Below are 19,566 nucleotides of genomic sequence, written 5' to 3' on the forward strand. Positions count from 1 at the left end.
CTGTGATGCCTTGGAAGTTAAGAAGATGTTCTGGAGAAGCATTTAAATGACTGGGGTGAAAGTAAAGAAGTGGAACCTGGAAGTGGAGACAAGTGAGGCTTTACACAGAAGCCTATTTACAAGATAAAAGGTAAAAAAAAGACTCTTCCTGACTTAAAGACGCCAGATGGGCGTGATGAACATTTTCATCATGTGTGACAATTTTGAAACGTGGTGTTTAGGAAAATTCTTTCATTCAAAACTTTTGCTGCAGATATCACCATGTTGATGATTAAAAGCGTTTCTACCAGACTGGCTTGTAGTCTAATACTATACCTTATATGTGATTTTATATCAGTATAATATTTAGAGACTGATAAATCATCTAGTTATAGCTGAGTAAGATTAAAACACTACAATGTGAAATTATGCCTACATAAAAGCAAAGCAACCTCTATCAAGAGTAAAATTTATGACAGTTTATGTTTGTACTTACACAGTCAGAAAAAAGAGTAATATTTTGTCTGTTATTTTGTCACTGGGGCTGTACCCTCAAGGATCTGCCAGTTTTACCCTTAGCTGTAGGTAAATGTATCATTTAAGGTACAGAAATTGACTCTCAGGAACATTTTTGTACCATTGATGGTACATCAATGTTGTTTGTACCTTGGGATACATTTACCTACAGCTAGGGTACAGTCCCAGTGACCAGCAAAGGAACAAACTGATAGTCTTTTTTTCTGACAGTATAGATTACACTCATTGTAATAATGGTACATACATATATACAATGCTAAACATTTTATCTAAATATATTTCTTAAGCAAATAAATATCTTCTTTGAGTGTCTGTGAGATTCGCGGGGCATGTTGTACTGAGTTTTGCAATAATAAGAATTAAAAATAAATCTTAAATCAGTTTGTTCAGCATAATATCAATAAAACAGTAATGGGGTTTTTATGAGAAGGATGGGCTGTTGGCAAGCAGGAGTGGTGAAAATCAGTGGAAAGGTGAACGCTCAAGAGAAAAGGGAGAGATTGAGGAAGAATATTTACTGGACTTGTATTACTGAGCCCATATCTGCTCTAATGGGATTTTTTATATGGAGATAGTTTTTAACAGTGTGTATACAGCATAGTCTTGCGTCAAGCAGCTTAAACACTGATATGAACAAGTTTCTGTGATATGCCGTTTAAGGACTTTGATAGTATATAGGCCTGGCTAGAGAGACATAACAATCCTGCCTGACTCAGTGAGTCCTGTCAATATGTAAACACAAGTAATTTCAGCTACCCCCAGTAACAATGATTTCCTTCCTTCCTCCTTGCCTGTTTCTGCCCAATGAACATCCCTCTTAAACAAAGGCTTAGTGGATCAAGAGCCTAGAAACTTCAGGAACGTCGGATGAGTGGAGAATTAAATGCCTGCCCTCTTACCAAAAAAGTAAGTATTCCCAAATGTGCTGATGCCGGTAATGGATCGTGGAAAAATGAGAAATATGCTGCGAAATTTACAAGCAACTGGTGAATATGCTATTAAGCTTCATTTTAGTTTTGGTGTGTTTTTAGAGTGTCATTCCCTTTAGAGTAAATGTGAATATTATGGTCATGCTTAGTTACGGTTAAGTATACAAATCTCCTGAACCCCTTCTGTTATTCATTTGTTTATTGCTATTTTTAAATTGTTCTTGCCCCATTACACTAAGAATTACGGCCTCTGTTGGGATTTAGAGTGAGCCTAAGTATTGTTTTCTGGGGAATGTTATCGCCAAAGGGCAGAGCACACCCTGTGTAAAGTTGGTGACTCTTTCATCACAGCTGGTGGAGTTGTTTAACCATGGTGGTGTCACGCTTTCCCGCTCTTTGTGAATCTCGGAGCCAGTGAAACTGAACTTTCTGCCTCTTCTGTTTGTGATTACGTGTAGGTCCGTATTTGCAGTGCGAACCATTCCGCCCAGCTGAGATCTTGACAGCAATCTCATTCAATTCTAATTCTATGATAAATGGCTGTGGCAAGTATTTAGCTGCAGTTACCCCTTCGTTTGAATTATTGTCAGGAGGTAATGCAAGGACAGAGTGTCCTGGGCTTCAAGAAAAATTTGGCATTTAAAATAACGACTGTCTTCTTGGCAGTGGTATGGCGGCTCTCTCTGGCTGTGTGTGTGTGGAGTTTGTATGGAGATAACATGTTCCACCAGTGTTTGCATGGGTTACCTCTCATGGCCCTATGGACTGGCGTGCTTAAATTATGCTTAGTGTGATCCCGTGCGTACTTGTGTGTATAATCTGTCCAGTCTGCACTTGGCATTGTTTAAGTGGGTATGGAAGATGACTGGATGGATGGATTACAGATTCCATTAGTAACCCACTTGTCCACCCATTCGTCCATCTTCTATCTGCATATCTTGGTCAGGGTCAAGGAGAGACCTGTGGTCTATCCTCGCCAACACACTGAACAAGGCAGGAGACCACCTTTAATGGTATAGCAACGCACACAGTCCCACACCGAGCTGCCCAGCTGCACGACTCGGACAGCAGAAAGAAACTAGAGTAAAGGAAGCTCACTCAGTATACATATGCTGGCTGTGTACATGCACTTCAGGGGCAGGATTCAAACCTTCTGTTATACTAGGAGTAATACTAGGTCTAGCCAGCAGAGGGTAGTATGGGGAAACGGTTATTGCCACAGTGTTGGGATGCCTGATACGTGTACCTGTACCAGGGCTGACATGTCACTCTGAATTCTGCTGAAAATGTTGTTTCAGGCCTCACCATTTCAGCTCCTAGATCATGCCTACCGCAAAGCCATCAAAACCCACTCACGCTAGACCTAACCCCAAAGTAACACTCACCACCGCGTTCAACAGCACCACCACCGCCGCTCCCGGCTTTATCGACCAGCTGCTCAACAAGATCCCCTGTGAGTACAAGGGCCCCCCAGGCTCTCTCCTGTCCTCTGGTTCCGTCGTCCCACTTTGCAGATGGATCGCAGCGATGGCCCCTGCACCTGTTTCACCCGTCAGATCTAATTCCACTCCAACGGCACATATCTCACCTCTCAATTTTCACATCTCACGAATTCACCTCGCTTTAATCCTCCTGGCCATGCTCCGCATTGGTGCCATAGCAGCCTACATCACGTATATGTGCTCTGTAGTTTCTGGGTTTACTTGCGGGGCTCACACCTCCTTGTCTCCCTCCCAGTGCCAAGATGGGCTATCTACGCCATCCTGGCTCTTATCCTCCTAGTGTTTCTAGTTTGCATTCTCTGCATCTGTATAAAATGCTGCTGCAAAGGGAAGAAACATAAGAAGAAAAAGAAACCAGACCAGCAGATCAATCTCAAAGATGTGAATGGCTCCACTACCACTGCCCTGGTGAGATGAGCCTCACATCTTCTTTGTAACAAATTCAGAAGCACTACGCTACCACAAGCATTGTTTATGCATGGCTTTATATGATAGTAAATAAATAACTGGTGGCCGTGTGTCTAATGCAGTGGTGTAGTAGTGCCTGTCATTGTAGGTCCAGCCTGACACCATACTGTGACTGCTAAGTTGAACTGGTGATTGGTAGGATGAGCTTGAAACCATGTCTGTGATTGGCAGGTCCAGCCCGAGGTAGATGTGGAGTATGGCTCAGCAGACAAGAACAGAGGAAGAATTCTCTACTCTCTGGAGCACAATGCACAGAAATCTGAGGTTGACCTCTGCTTACACCTAGATTTGATTGCTTTTATACTTTTTTATTTCAAGTATTTTTTATTCTGAATTGTTTTGTTTCTTGTTGACATTCTCCTGCAAGCTGAGCTTACTCCTTGCAGTTTTTCCTCAGTTTGCTTTGGCACATTTCATGAAACATACTTAACTTTCTCAAGACAATAAGGGCGTTTCCCAAAACAATTCATGCAAACACCACAAGACTATGGTATATGTACAAAAGCCTGTAAAGTACCCAAAACAATTAACTCATCTCTCAAAAGCAAATCAATGAATTAGTTAATCGCACCAAAACGAAAAGTACAATCAGCATCGTTTAAGCCATGGGAGCCAAAATGCTTAGATACACTGACAGTGTAAGTCGGCTCCCGAGCTCCACGATTCTGAATGAGAGTCGGTTCCCACTTTCTCATTGTCACTGACTGATGATTTTATTTTAGCAAACTGATATTTATTCATGTCAAAGACATCAGGTTTAACACTGCAAGGTTCTGTATTACAGTGTGTAAAGTTCACTGGCAAGAAAAAGCACTCGCATACACATATACTTTCTTCACATTTCAAGACGCAGTGCAATAGCAAACAAACACAATACAGTATAACACAAACACAGCAAAATGGCACCATAAGAACGAGAAAATGACAACAAACTCATGACTCTGGGAACCAAATACACAACAATGCTGTATCACTGCAATTAGCTTAACTGTTTTGTATATGGTGGTGAACACGATGATCACATGCATATACAGTTTTGGGTGTAAAATTATTACAGTGGGAACCTACATGGTCTATTTTGACCAACAAGACGAAAGCAATTGAAAATTGTGCCAAATGATGACAATTGTACAAAACCATTTGCATCTATGAACTAAAACATTTGGAAATCTATTTGAGGCAATTAGACATGATGTCTTGCTGTGCAGACGTGTCACTATGGTGTGGGCTTACACTTGATGTTGCAAATGTTAACTGCAATTTGGGAAACGCTCCAAAGCAATTGAGAAAAACTTTAACAGTTTTGGTTATTCTGTAATATGTATTTTGCACTGAATTTTTGATACAGTGCTTTTGCTTTGAAAATGATCAGGCTTAACCTGAATTGTTAATCATTCACGTAGAAGTCATGTTGATGCATGTTTAATGACATTAATGCAGCCAGTTGCTCACTCTTTGACAGCTGACAGTGGGCATTAAGGAGGCCAGTGCTTTGAAAGCTATGGATTTTGGAGGAACCTCAGACCCTTATGTCAAAGTCTACTGCCTTCCCAAAAAGTCAAAGACCTATGAGACCAAAGTCTTCCGGAAAACTCTCAACCCAGCGTTCAACGAGCATTTCAAATTCCAGGTGCCACGTAAAAAACAGAACCACGAATAAGCAGAAAATTAAAGAAGCCATTAGTGTAACTACTTTGTACTTGATAAGCATTTATGGAAGTTGAATTGGTTGAGGGATTTGTCTGTTTCACATATTTTAATGTTGGTGTCTACATTACTGTTGTTCATTAGTCTATTAACCAAAAGTGATATAACGGCAAAAAATATATGAGCCAGAATTATTTATTTGCCTTATACTGTTTCATTTTTTAAATGGTCTTTGCTATTTGAATACTCATATCATCGAAAGATGAAACTTTTGTTTGATGGTAAATGATGTTAAAATATCACTTGCTTTAAATGTAAGATTTTAACTGTACAGTAATGCAGTGTTTTCCAACCTGGTCCTATGAGACCAGTGGACATTCCATGTTTTTGCTTCCTCCTAGCTTCTAGCCAGACATTCCATGTTTTTGCTTCCTCCTAGCTTCTAGCCAGACATTCCATGTTTTTGCTTCCTCCTAGCTTCTAGCCAGACAGTCCATGTTTTCACTGGACTGTGGACTGTCTGCAGGTGCCTGAAAGCCAGATTGGAAAACACTGCTGTTAAGGCTTTGTAGACATATTTCAGAAAACGTCATATTTCCGCATTTCCAGACAATGTCTGATGATTGTGGCTGTATTCTGTTCTTGATGCGTTGTCTTCTGGGGCCAGATTTCTCAGGCTGATCTCGGTGAGTCTACGCTGGTGGTGCAGGTGTACGACTTCAACCGATTCTCCAAACATGACATCATTGGTGAGCTTCGGCTACAGCTTGGCACGGTGGACTGGAACCATGTGATCGAGGAGTGGAAAGATCTGAATGAGCCATCCAAGTTCGAGGTCAGGTTCAAGCTTCATGGTCGCTTATTGTCCTAAACAGCAGTGTGTCCATATATATTGAGATGGTTAATACAGCATGAGAGAGATGAAAGAATAGAGATGGACTACGATTCTAATCAAGACTCCATGGACCACGATGCAACATACAACAACATAGAACAAAATACAATACAATGTGCAAGAAAATCATTGTGTACAAAACAGTACAAAAATATTCAGTATTGCGCCATGGGGTATTGAGGTATATTGTTGCAGCTGAAATTGTTTTCTTATTGCATCAGATATTTACTGTGTGATATTGTATATGTGCTTGATGGATTGGAATGTTATTATACCACAGCAAGAAAACCTAGGCGAGATTTGCTTCTCCCTTCGCTACGTGCCAACGGCCAACAAGCTGACCATCGTGATCCTCGAGGCCAAGAATCTGAAGGACATGGACATAAACGGCTCTTCGGGTTAGTGAGCGACAGCCCGCAGACGCGGCCTTTTGTCTTGTGGCGATTTCAGCGTCAGAAGTGGCAGCCGAAGCCACATGTAAGGAGTGAAACACGAGGGAGTGTAGCTCTGATCAGCCACCCATGTCGTCTATGATGATATTAACCTCATGGGAGGGAATTCTTGTAAGGAAGTTATTTACCTCATTCCCTAAGAGGTAATAGTGGCTCGGGTGGTAAGACACAAGAGAGGAAGGACAGTTTCAGGCAGACAGACTCAAACAACAATTAGGATGCAAATGAAACATAAACGTGAATCGGAATATACACTCGAAAGCATCCCCCAGAAATAAACATGCTTCAAAGTGAAAGTAAAAGAGAAATACAACAGATATATGCAAAATACTGTTTGGGTTATATAGGCAACTGAAAGAAACTTTGATTGCTGAAGTGAGCCAGTGTTTATGGAAGAGCTATGGAAAAAGCCAGATGCGGTCAAGTATTACTGGACTAAGATAACATGGAAGGTGTGTAATTTAGAACAAAGGAAGCCATAGATGATCGATCAAAGGGAGCTGGGTTGGACTGGCTAATCAAATCAGCAATCACATTATTTAGTCGTCTTCTTGTTTTTTTTTATAGACCCGTATGTGAAAGTGCAGCTGATACTGGACAAGAAGAAGTGGAAGAAAAAGACAACTTCAGTTAAGAAGAAGACACTGAATCCGTACTTCAACGAATCCTTCACTTTCGACGTGTCATTCGAACAGATCCAGGTAACCGTGAACTGGCTGAACTCTGGGATGCTGCTGGTTCTCCAGGAAGTAATACTGAGCAGTGAGCCACCTTTGTTTGCTGATTTTCAGCCTGGACGGAGTTTTCCACCCTGCTCATTGCAAATTCTACTAAAAATACTAAACACACACGCGTACACACACACACAGAGCCGGGTGAACATGTCTTTATGGGGACCGCTCATTCATTTCTATGAGAAAAATGCTAACGCTAACTATGACAACCTTTACCCCTACCCAGCCCAAACCTTAACCAGAAGTAACCAAGCAAAATACAAGAGTTTTAGCATTTTTTATTTTTTTTCATTGCAGTCACAGATTTTTATTAAATTTAGTTTTAGAATTTAGAAAAAAAACAGGTATTCATCACGTGGTAGGGACAATGTGTCCCCATAAGGCAAGGTATACCTGCTGACAAACACACACACACACACACACACACACACACACACACACACAGACCTGTGCTCATATTTCTGCAGACCATTTAATCATTTATATGGACCCTGATGACAATGACACCCTAACCCCTACCCAGCCCTAACCTTTGTCATAAGTAACCAAACAAAATACAAGTCTTTCGGCATTTTTAGTTTTTCGATTGCAGTCACAGATTTTTCTAAAAAAAAAAAATGGTAAAAATAGTCCCCACAAAGTCAAAATAACAGGATTTTATCACAATGTAATACATACCTGCCCCCCCCCACACACACACACACACAATGGGCAAATTATATACAACAGTTCACTTCCCCAGCCTCTTCTAGGCCAAATGACAAAAAAAAAAATCACAGCTGTAATATAGTGACCTGTGCCTGGCTCCGCTGTCTTTGCCCTGTAGAAACTGCAGCTGGTCATCTCAGTGTGGGATCACGACAAGCTGAGCAGGAACGACGCCATGGGGAAGATCTTCCTGGGCTGCGACTCCACAGGGAACCAGCTGCGTCACTGGGCAGACATGCTGTCCAACCCACGGCGCCCCGTGGCCCAGTGGCACTCCCTGCTGTCGGCCGAGCAGGTGGACTCCACCCTGGCACTTAAGCACAGTATCAGGATACCCTTCACCAATAAGGTCTTCTGACAGCCCACGTCGCCACGCTTGGGCTTCACGTGTGCTGGACTATTTCTGTCTTTAGGGCGGAATCATTCATCTTCATTCGCCCCCAGTGACATTTCTCGGGTGTTACATTGTGGAAATGTTTCTCTTGTTAGGGGAGGCCTTTGGCATCATGGAATCACACATGACTCATTTTGGGGTCAACACTTTAGGCAGCATGACAGCTTGATCTCCCTTTCTTCATTTGCTATAGTTTCAGTTTAAAGGTAAGAAATGTGGATCCTATAAGTTTGATGTGAATTGGGAAGGGCCCTATAGTGCCACTTTTAAAACTATATATCACATCTGGGAATTCCACCAGAGAGGTAAAAGAACTGGAGCATTATTCGAATCCAGATTGCTTTTATTAATGATCTGAATTGGTTTTATAAGCAAGAAATACAAATGTTGCCACTTTTGACATTATCACGCTGTATTGGATGTATGTTAACAATCCAGTGAACGTCTGCCTTAAAGGTTCATAATATAATTGCAGAATATGTACTTGAGTTACCTTCGTTTCACTAGAATGAACTGCAAATATTATTTACACCAGTTTGCCTGGAACGGTTTCTGTCATGGTTTTTTCCTGCACACGGCTGCGATACGCAAGTTTGGTAAAATAGCATTAATCCCTGCAGTATGTTTGCACAGGTTTTGAAAGTATGGCCATTTCTTTGGGTTTTCTCAGACTACAGTTGAGAAGGAAATTAGAATAGAAACTGGGTTCATGGAGAGCAAATAAATGTATGGATTCAAGGCTGCATTAAACGTTGGGGAGGAATGGACAAATTATTGCAGGCAAAGAGATTACAGGTCTTGAGACTTGCGTCACCTGGTATCCAGGAGACTGGGGTTGAACCAAAATGGAATTCACCAATTTGTATGCATAATGGAGAATGAAGGATGTAATCAATACAAACAACAACTGATGCAGCAAATTTTTAACATCACATGCAAAGATTGATTGACAAGTTGGATATGAGACAGACTGGAGGCAGTGCCAGTCGTCATTTTCGGTAATGAGTCACAGTAATGGAGTCCACGGTAATGGAGTTTGGAAGCACATCTTGTACATGAGATTATCTTTGTTAACCTGATTTAACAATAATCGTTCCCTGCAATCTCAGTCAATGACCAATCATTCAGCAAACAGACAAAACGGAAACATACCGTTTCAGTTATGCGATGTAGCCTCTACATGCTTCGGAGGTGAGGTGACTGCTCTCCTGAGCTTGCTTAGCTGCTCCTGCAGAGATGACCTTTTCGGCCATGACTCACCTTCTGCTGGCTGCTGAGTCCTCTGATCTCCCGACATCCACCGGGAAACAAACACAGAGCTTTCCTGTCGGTCCCTGCCGTGAAACACACATGCAGTGTGCTGCATCAATTCCCACTGGAGTAGGAGGTCAAGACCAGCCTGCTGAAGTTTAATTTTGGTTTTGTTCATATTTTGTCTACTGTTTATACTTTAAGCTACCTAACTTACACTGCATGCGTAGAAATAACTTTAATTGCTTAATAAAAGTTGCCTAACGCCATATATAGGAAAATTCCTTAATCCAGTGTTTTGCAAGCCATTCCTCAGGGAACCTTGGACAGTCCACGTTTTTTCTCCTTCCCAGCTCCCAGCAAATCAGGAACACTGAATACCTGCTACAGGTATCCTGGGAGCTGAGAGGAAGCAAAAATGTGTGCTGGGTTTGAAACACTGCCTTAATCTCCCCAATACAGTATACTACCCATCCCCAAACCATGATTTTCCTTCCTTCTGGTGTCATCATCCCGTGTTTGGAGACTTTGGAGTTAAGGAGGTAGAAAGTTACAGGGCTCGATGTCTAGGCGAGGCCATAGTGTGGCGGATCTGGATAGCTGCTTGGGGGCCTGGATAGCTGCTTGGGGGGCTGGATAGCTGCTTGGGGACCTGGATAGCTGCTTGCGGGCCTGGATAGCTGCTTGGAGGCCTGGATAGCTGCTTGGGGACCTGGATAGCTGCTTGGGGATCTGGATAGCTGCTTGGGGGCCTGGATAGCTGCTTGGAGACCTAGATAGCTGCTTGGGGGCCTGGATAACTGCTTGGGGGCCTGGATAGCTGCTTGGGGACCTGGATAGCTGCTTGGGGGCCTGGATAGCTGCTTGGGGGCCTGGACAGCTGCTTGGGGACCTGGATAGCTGCTTGGGGGCCTGGATAGCTGCTTGGAGACCTAGATAGCTGCTTGGGGGCCTGGATAACTGCTTGGGGGCCTGGATAGCTGCTTGGGGATCTGGATAGCTGCTTGGGGGCCTGGATAGCTGCTTGGGGGCCTGGATAGCTGCTTGGGGGCCTGGATAGCTGCTTGGGGGCCTGGATAGCTGCTTGGGGACCTGGATAGCTGCTTGGGGACCTGGCTAAAGCATGTCGTGTACCAGGTGCCATGTACCGTGTCGTCTTGCAGGAGCCTTTGAAATGCTAATTTCCTTCCTTGACCCCATTGCATTGGCAAGTGTCTATAGCAGCATAACCTTCATATGGTTCAATCAGTCACCTTTGAACAAACACAAGAGAGTGTCTGACATGAGCGGTACAGTGTTAATGTGACATACTCTGCTTCCTCGAGGGTGATTCAGATTCAGAATACTTTACCGATCCCTGAAGAAATTATGTAACACTGTAATTGACTGTAATGATACAGTCAATCGTAACAACAACAACAACAACAGCATACCACTAAACATTAGGGTTACCGCAATGTAAATTTTGGGCTATTCTGATTACGTGTGAAATTACATTCAGGTAAATGTGGATTGCAAAGAACACCTCAATCCACATATCAACCCATCCCTCAATCCAAGTTCCAACCACTTTTGCAGTGCTGTACAGTGCTGGGCTTGTGCTTAACCTAGGCTGAGGAACACTCTGTCAAGCAGAACAAGTTATTTGTTTGCTTAAGATAACTGTTTAGACCGGATGAAAAAACAGCAATGCCCTGCTAGAGGGAACACAAGGAACCTAGCCAGTCAGTTATTACTCAAGTGCTAATCATGAACAAATATGGTAACTGCACGAAATACATGGACCATTATGACAGATTAATGATGAACGAACATGGGATCAGTACGTAACTCACACTTAGTTTCTGGTTAATTCATTAAATAAGGGTACTATTGCATCATTTGTGTAAAGTGTTGCCGAAAAAACAGACAATAATGATGACTAATGAAGAAAGGATAGAAAGGTATTTACCCTATGTGTTTGTAAAACACTACTTGAGTGGCAGTCGCGGGTTGTTATAGGGCTTGCGTGCTGTGTCAGGGGCCCTTGGTTTACCCTCACTCATCAGTGACATCACCCTGGTCCTAGTTGCCAAGATACCGCAGGGGGGGAAGGGCTGTCCAATTGTAAGGTGCTGTTGGCTACCAGCATAAGTGATTGCACTGAAGGGTTTTGGAGCCTTGACAAGTGGGAAATTCCTAGTGTAACATCATTCATCAACTTATTAGTTATTATAGGTGAGTAAAGCTTGACTCTTATTTTGCAGTTTAGAATTTAATAAAACCTCATTTAAGAAATTTAAATAAACTTAATATGTTCAGACATAGACATAAATAGATAAAATTACATATAAATAACCGAATTGTTCTTAATACCACCTGGATAGGCTTCAGACCCAATACAACTCCAATGTGGATAAACAATAAAGACTCTGGATGGATAGATGGGCTAAAAGAAGAGTGATGCACTTCATTTGTCTTGATTTTCAATTGCAAAATATCAACAAATGCAAAATTTGGCTCCTGATTTCTCCTGCAATATATGCTAATTGTCATTCTAGTTAGAATATTAATTAAAGCAGTTTTACCTGAATACGGCGCTAGACTTCATATACATTTGCAGTATTCACGTAATTTGTAATCAAGGTAGATGCTCCAGTGATTTGATCTATATATTTTTAACCTATTATTATTTAAAATGACCAGATCGCAACAGATAGGGACATCCACAGCAATAACAATTTATACAAGAACAACGACCGCAGTTTGGGCGGACTTCATCTCCCAGCATTCCCTCGTCGTCGCGTGGTTGAGGTAACTCGATTGTCCACGTGAGCTTTTTTCAGCTGTGTGCTGCATAGATCGAGTGGATGGCGGGGGTTCTGTAAAAATAATGTATTTTCGGCTTCAGATCCTTTTATACATGTAACGGGAGTGTCATTGTGTTTATCGTGGCAAATAGCGTATCTTCTGCAAGGTAGTCATTTGTGTGTGCGCGTGGAAATGGCCAAAGATTTTGCTGCAGCTTCAAGGGGCTGCGATGCCATCTCTTCGGAGAGCTCTGCAGTGATTAAAGAACACAAATCACGAGGGTTGCCATTCATGCAGATGTACGAAAACCATTTTATTTATTACGGCTGCCGGTTCGATAAAATTACAGTTTACCATGGTTACCTACATTAGATTACTGTATAATCAGAGTTTCGTTCTGTAAGATGCCAGGTTTCTCGTATGTTTGCACCATAACCATCGTTGTAGATTGCGTGGGAGTCGTTTCCCCTTCTAATAAAAAATGATATACTTTGCATTTAAATGATCTTTAACAGAGAGTGCTACGAAGTATTTTGGATTTCATGCAACACCTCATTTGTATTGTTTGTTTTTCAGGGGGTCATAAGATGGAATCCATAGAAAAATGGAACAAAGATGTTTTCGTACTTAAGCTGCCGGATAAGAAGCTAAACTCCAAAAAGAATGGTAGGGCAGGTATTTCGTGTTTTTAAAATTGAACGTACAAGAAGTTGTGTAATTGTTACAGCATGTATTATGTTTGCTCTTGCGAAAATGATTCTGATTTTAGTTTAAGTGAACTGTTTAGTTGGGAACCTTTGTGAAAGATTTTTTAAAATTAAAGTTACTTGACATAATAATAGGTCTAAGAGGAATTTATGAATGATTTTTAGTTTTTTTTTTCCTTCCTTTTCTTAGGCATGATAGCCAATGTTCACAACCCGTCCAAGATCAACAATTGTCTGCAGCACTCGATCACTCGTTCAGAATGTGTTACTGGTAGGTGCAGAAAAAATGGGGCTTGAGTGCATCCATGTTCAGTGGGATTTTAGCCTGCATGTTTAAATCGACACTGACAGCAGACCACGACAAACGTGTGTGTTCCCGGTAGCTCCTCCTCTAACTGGAAAATTGTCGTCTTATCTTCGCTAATCAGTGACACATGCAAACATCCCCGTTAAGTCTGCTTGGGCCTAGTGCACCAATTCGAATATCTGGCATTAACGTTTAGCCTTAAAGTGATTATGATGCTTCCTTTCTGTCTTGTGGGCTGCAGGGCTTCGGTCTGTTAGCACTCTGGCTTTGTCTACAAAGGTTCAATTACAATTTTTTTATAATAGGAAGTGGCATGTGGCAATGGGCCAGGTGAAATCCACGTGAAGCCTGTATCGTGTGTGTGTGTGACTAAAATTTCACGCGTGTACCGGCGTTTGCGTGTCTCCGCTATTAGCGGTCTCCAGTGAAAACTCTGATGCTTTACACATATTCTTATACCTCAGTACAATCTAGAACAGGGCTGGGCAATGTTATCCACAAAGGGCCGGTGTGTATGCAGGGTTTCGCTGCAATTCCCTAATTAGATTACTAATTAGAGCAGTGTTTCGCAACCCAGTCCTCGGGGAACCCTAGACGGTCCATATTTTTGCTCCCTCCCAGCCTATCAGGAACACCGAATACCTGGTACAAGGTGCACTGGGAGCTGTGAGGCAGCAAAAAGGTGGACTGTCTGCGGTTCCCCGAGCACTGGGTAGGGGAACACCGAATTAGAGGGCCGATTGGCTGAAGAGTCCTTGCCCCTGGATCCCAAAAACCTGCATACACACCATCCCTTTGCGGATAAGATTGGCAACCCATGATCTAGAACAAACTTCAGTGAGATTAACAAGTACATTGCACTCATTGACCATCTTGTTTTGAGTTAGAGATAAGGTTCTGTAGCCTAACCAGGCCGTATTTTGACTCTTCTTCTCACCTGGTGAAGATGCTTGTCGTTACACTTGCTTGCCAGGTGTAACAGTAGAAGATGTAAATGAAATGCTTGATTTTATTATTTTTTTCCTCTAATTGTGTACTTCATGGGATTGGGTTAAGCTCAGTGGGTTAAGCATCAGTACTTGTATCTGGAAGATATTACAGCACCAGTAGGAGCTTTTGCAAGGCCCTTAGCCTCAGCTGCTCCCGGGATACTGTAAAACCCTGCTCTCTGACCCCAAAAACGTTCCTTACTTGTGTTGCTTTTGACAAAACTGTCTGCCGAATACTTGCGTATCATTTAGAGCAATGGGATTTGCATCCTTTTTTTGTTAGAAATGCCTTTCTTTAATGTTAGAAATGGCAAATAAGGGTTTATTGTATCTTTGAGTCATAGGTCTTCCTCTGCAGGACCTCAGTGTGGTCACTAGGGGGCAGGATTCTTTAGACCCCCAGCGCCCCCTGATAGTGAGATAGCTGCCCTCTCCTATCCTCCCACCCGCTGCATTTTACCATTGAGAGTATACAAAGTTTGGTCCTTGTGGCTGTGAGTCATGTGCTTGTCTCCACTTCAGCTGTGTCAGCCCCACATCTCCCCAGGTACCCCCCCCCAGCACAAAAAGCCCCCTACCGGGCACGTTGTCACAGATGTGCTGCAGACATTTGTATGTGAGGCCCCAGAATTTATTCTAATGCTGGTCCGTGCGATAACGCCTCACTGTCGGTTATGTAACCACGTTCGGAGAAAGTCAGGAACGCGTAGCTCGCAGCGGCCTAAAACGCATCACAGACCAGGCTGCTATTGTTACGCCTACGATAGGAATACTCAAGGGCTGAAATCGCCAGCGAAACGTGGCAGAGCGTTTCCACAAGTCGTTTGGTCAGATTCACTGGGTCTTGTGATGTAACTTCTCTGGTACTTTTTGTATTTTACTAACATGATTCTCAGTTTCCCTGGGAAGAACCAGAATCTATCCCCCCCCCCCCCCCATCAATTGCTTCCCATACATTTACAAAAAAAAATTTTCAGGTTTGCTTGGTGCTGTGTATGAGGAGTAAGTATGTGTTTATCCAGTACCAGTGCAGACAGTAAGACCATGTAATGTACCGATGGACAGGTGCACAACGGGGATGAAGTAGGATTGGGGGAAATGCCAGCGAGATGTTCCTCTGTGTGAATAATGAATAATAAATAGATGGCAATAAGTAAATAATTTAATTGTTGTAGTGAAAAAACAATGGCAGATGGAATAACAGGCAGCATGTAATGGGGGTGACCTGGCTTTCCCCCTCCTGTGAATGTGTGTAGGCTCCTGTCCTAACCTCATCATGAGTAGGTCCGAGCAGCCCGAGTCCCGGCCAGGAGCCCGGGTCCTGACCCCACAGATGCCCCCCAGGACCCACCGGCCCCTCTGCTTCTCCATCTCCTCCGACAGCAGCGGCCGCTTCAAGGCTCTGGAGACGCCCGAGTGGAAGAACAACCTCAAAGCGCAGGTGACCCCTACAGTCGTGAGACCCCACTGGAGACCCCACCGGTCCCGGCATGTCTGTCAGCCCGGGCCTGACCCGGAATGACACCAGTGACGCTGACGTTCCCCCTCCGGTCCACCCTCTGACTCTCACTGCCGCCTGTGGATAGCTTCAGTTTGTGGGATAAGAATGAGGACGGTGTCGTGATCAGAAGGTTGCTGGTTCTAATTCCATGACCAGCCAGACTGATGCCACCTTTGGGCCCTTCAGCCCAGCTGCTCAAAGAACACCAGTCGACACTGTTCCAGTTCTCGACTACGTATCTGTGTGTCTCATGGAGAGCATGATGGCATACGTGATACGACAACCCCCACGGGGATGAATGAAATACCACTGTTCTGTTCTAATAGTAATTTTGATAAAACCCAATAAGTGAGATGAGATTAACTTTTTTTAGTCCCACAAAGAGAAATTTCGGTGATACAGGTCTTACCAACAGGATCAGACAAAACACACAAGATAAGCACAGTACGAATTGACATAAATATATAAAGAATGTGCTGTATACAAACAACAAAATGGCAGTCATAGTCTCAGACCCGGGATTGTGGTAATGACACAGTAGTAAGTAGTAATAGGGGCTATTAATAATAGCCCCCACCCAAAACCTTCTGCTATGCTCTCTCTGAAGCGGTCTCTTGAGGGAGGTATAATTTCTAATGATAAATAATAATAACAACAAGCACCTAAGACTGCCTTTGAAATAAACGTGACTGGGCAGGTTAGAGTGCTAAAAAGTGTGATAGATTGCTAAAAAAAAAAAAAAGTGATAGAGTGCTAAAGTGTGTGTGACGTCCCCGCAGATGGAGCAGGCCCACAGCGCCGGGGCCGCCAGCAGTACGGGCTCCCTGGAACGCGCCTCCCTCTTCTGCGCCTCCGGTTCCACCGCGACCCCCAGCTCCGGCCTCCCCAGCCCCGTGGAGCCTCTCGTCAAGAGCAGGTCCTCCAGCCGCTTCGCCCTCTTCTCCCCGCCTTGGAACAGCAGCACCGAGTCGGAATCGAACCCCCCGTCGCGCTCGGGCTCCAAGAAGCTGCGCAGCTACAGCTGCCGCGCCGGTTCTGGCGGGACCGGCGCCGTCGAGCCCAGGACGGCAGACGGCGAGCACTTCCACTTCTCCGAGCCGGTGATCTCCAAGGTGACCGACTACATCTACGTGGGCAACCTGAACGCGGCATACAGCGGGCGCACGCTGTGCAGGAACAACATCGACAGCATCATTGACATGAGTAGTCTGCCGGGGGAGGCGGGGCCCTGCCTCATCCCCTGCACCTGCACACGGGGGGCTCGGCACAGCTGGTCCCGCCTCAAGGTGGACATGGGCGACCTATCGGACGCCGCCACCGAGGGCCCCGCCCTCCGACAGCGCTGCTTCGAGGACATCAACGAATGCATCGATGCTTCCACGGAGAAACGCAAGCGCGTGCTGGTTCACTGCCGGGATGGCTACTCTCTGGCCCCGGCCTGCATCATCCAGTACCTCATGGTTCGGCAGAACATGAGGCTGATCGCTGCCTACGAGCTGCTCAGGGCCCGATACCCAGTAAACATCCGGGAGTGCCACCAGAACGTGCTGGTCAGCCTGGAGAGGGCGCTGCGTCCTGGTGGGGATGTGGACCCTGAGTGTTTCAAGCAAGCGATCTCCCGGAAGGTGGCCTGGACCTGAATCATCTTCCAGTTTGTGGTAATTTTTATCTCAACCTTTTAGTTTTTTTTATTTTTTTTTTATTTTCTGATGCCAGCCTCCTCAAGTCCCTCCTGAATCATATCTGTGAGATGTGATGTTGTGATTCCCGTAGGAATGATCAATGAGCTATTTAAAGTATATATATTAATAAATGGTTTGTACTCCGCTGTTCGCAAGTTGGACTCAGAATAAATTCATCAGGATGATCTTCTGCGGCTGTCTGTCACTCTGCTGGTCCAGTCTGCCTGCGGGGAGCCTTGTTCTTCAGTGTAGCCGACATGGACACCCTCAGCCACCCATGTTTCAGAACTTCCCGAACTTTTGCGGCGCACTCTCTGTCATGCGGGATTGGATGCTGTCATTTCAAGAGGATCTCAGGTGACCTGGTGACATGGATGCGGGATTTTTGGCCGATCATGGCATCTTCCCTGACTTCTGCTTGGCTGGGGGAGACTCAGACTTTTTTGGGGTATGGGGAGGGAGAAGACCCCACCTGTGTGTGTGTGTGTGTGTGTGTGTGTGTGTGTGTGTGTGTGTGTGTGTGTGGCCGACCATTCTGGGTGGCCGATCTTTGAACGAACAGGATAAACGTTATCCGATTGTCCACGGAGCTCTCTGGTAACACAAGGGCAGTGCAGAGAGCTCACCCTGGGGCGTTTTCATTGATGTGTTTCCAATCTGACATCTCTTGGCAATCCGGTGCCCGTAAGCATGGTGTGCTTGTTAGCCATTAGCATTTTTTTGATACTGGTTTTGACCTGACACTGGGTGCTGCCTAACCGCAACGGTGAAGCTATTATTTTATATTTTAATTACATCCCCTTCCTCCTGCCGTATGCCAACATCCAGGCTCAAATCTACAAGCATTACAGTCGTTTCAGCCACTGACGATCATCCCCTTGTGCGTTCGCACGAAACCTTGGTGTCCGTGGAATTTTCCGTGACGTTTTAGCACAGCACAGTCCTACGCTATTCGATATTACAGAGTGTCGTATGTGCTTGGTGTTCTGATTGGTCGACCGGTCATCGGTGCCAGTATTTATCCAAACAAATGTTGTGATGACCAATGCGAAACGTTTGTAACGTAACATCTGACAGTGCATTCTTCCAGTGTGTCCGGTATTGATATTGTTTTTCATTGATGGAAGATATGGCTACTGTTCGTTTGATTTCCAGGTATTGGTTTTGCAAGTAGATTTTTTTTATTTTTAATATATAGAGACTGGTACTCTGTCAGTGCTAGGTAAGTCTAAGAACACTCAGGCAAATTTTGTAAAACCAAGAAGTTTTGACCGTGTTGGAAAGGTAATTTACAAAAACATGCAAAGCCAGCAATGTTTCTAGTGTCATGGTTTTAAAGTCCAATGTATTTGTAAATGGAGCTGTAAATATTAAAGACGACATGGTGCAGTTGTACTAGGCTGGCATGTTCTTTTGTTTGTTTCAGCCGTTTTTGTTTTGGTGATTGCATGTTAGTGTAATGGGGGATGAGCGTCACTTTTATTTTGACATTTTGTTTTTGTTCCGCACCCATAGTTTGGATTTATCCTCATTAGCATCTTGCTGTTTAAATTAGGCTACATTTTTCAGGTACCATAGGATTGTAGGAAATGAGAGAGAGCTGGGATTTCTGTTTATATTTTTGTTTTCATCTACACAAGTAGAATACAGGCAATTATCAAGGGAATGATGCTGAGATTACAAACTGGGAAGATGACTTCACAGCTCGATGCTTTTTACCATGGTAACTCGGGTCAAGTACCCTTCTCGTGGGTATAGGGGTTGAATATGGAAAGCGGCCAGCTTGATGTTTCACAATTGTGTCCACAACCATCCCGCCATCTGCCGTTGTACGTTGCAGCCACAGGACTGAAGAGCAGAGGAGGTAGGTCTACCTCACTCTGCCAGGCGCCTGTTATAGTCTCCCAGCGACTGAAACAGGCTCCTGTTCAGTGGGTTTCCCACTGGCTGCTTTTAAAGGGCAGAATGATTAGCAGCTTTAAGACCCTGACTTCTTTACATAACAAGACGGTAATTCAGCAATTTGAATTTCTCTGAAAACGATCCGGTGTGATTATAATAATCTAATAAAGACAACACGCTTAGCCCTTGGAG

At 44.0% G+C, this 19,566-nt stretch overlaps 2 protein-coding genes across 3 annotated transcripts; both read left to right on the forward strand.

Moving 5' to 3' along the window:
• Positions 1-16: 16 nt before the first annotated feature.
• syt8 (synaptotagmin VIII) lies at positions 17-8,774 on the forward strand. Its single transcript, XM_048972724.1, has 10 exons — positions 17-130; positions 1,344-1,422; positions 2,744-2,898; positions 3,183-3,355; positions 3,587-3,679; positions 4,878-5,045; positions 5,730-5,897; positions 6,238-6,355; positions 6,977-7,110; positions 7,970-8,774. The coding sequence occupies exons 3-10, from the start codon at positions 2,769-2,771 to the stop codon at positions 8,207-8,209; spliced, it is 1,224 nt and encodes a 407-aa protein (XP_048828681.1). The 5' UTR covers positions 17-130; positions 1,344-1,422; positions 2,744-2,768; the 3' UTR covers positions 8,210-8,774.
• A 3,514-nt stretch (positions 8,775-12,288) lies between these two features.
• Positions 12,289-18,867, forward strand: LOC125706665 (dual specificity protein phosphatase MPK-4). 2 transcript variants are annotated; one of them, XM_048973432.1, is made up of 5 exons: positions 12,289-12,585; positions 12,863-12,952; positions 13,184-13,264; positions 15,546-15,730; positions 16,570-18,867. In XM_048973432.1, the coding sequence occupies exons 2-5, from the start codon at positions 12,874-12,876 to the stop codon at positions 17,428-17,430; spliced, it is 1,206 nt and encodes a 401-aa protein (XP_048829389.1). In that variant the 5' UTR covers positions 12,289-12,585; positions 12,863-12,873; the 3' UTR covers positions 17,431-18,867. The 2 variants fall into 2 exon arrangements, with proteins under 2 accessions (XP_048829389.1, XP_048829390.1); XM_048973433.1 differs by lacking the exon at positions 12,289-12,585 and having other exon boundaries at positions 12,906-12,952; positions 15,673-15,730.
• Positions 18,868-19,566: the final 699 nt, after the last annotated feature.

Source organism: Brienomyrus brachyistius, chromosome 13, assembly GCF_023856365.1.
Source record: "Brienomyrus brachyistius isolate T26 chromosome 13, BBRACH_0.4, whole genome shotgun sequence".
NCBI lineage: Eukaryota > Metazoa > Chordata > Actinopteri > Osteoglossiformes > Mormyridae > Brienomyrus > Brienomyrus brachyistius.

Bases quoted from the DNA above. Each gene is read 5' to 3' on its own strand.
- syt8 (XM_048972724.1), top strand. From the start codon at position 2,769: ATGCCTACCGCAAAGCCATCAAAACCCACTCACGCTAGACCTAACCCC. The intron at 2,899-3,182 runs GTGAGTACAAGG...TCTCCCTCCCAG, and splicing joins GCTGCTCAACAAGATCCCCT to TGCCAAGATGGGCTATCTAC. The intron at 5,046-5,729 runs GTGCCACGTAAA...TTCTGGGGCCAG, and splicing joins ACGAGCATTTCAAATTCCAG to ATTTCTCAGGCTGATCTCGG.
- LOC125706665 (XM_048973432.1), top strand. From the start codon at position 12,874: ATGGAATCCATAGAAAAATGGAACAAAGATGTTTTCGTACTTAAGCTG. The intron at 12,953-13,183 runs GTAGGGCAGGTA...TCCTTTTCTTAG, and splicing joins GCTAAACTCCAAAAAGAATG to GCATGATAGCCAATGTTCAC. The intron at 15,731-16,569 runs GTGACCCCTACA...ACGTCCCCGCAG, and splicing joins AGAACAACCTCAAAGCGCAG to ATGGAGCAGGCCCACAGCGC.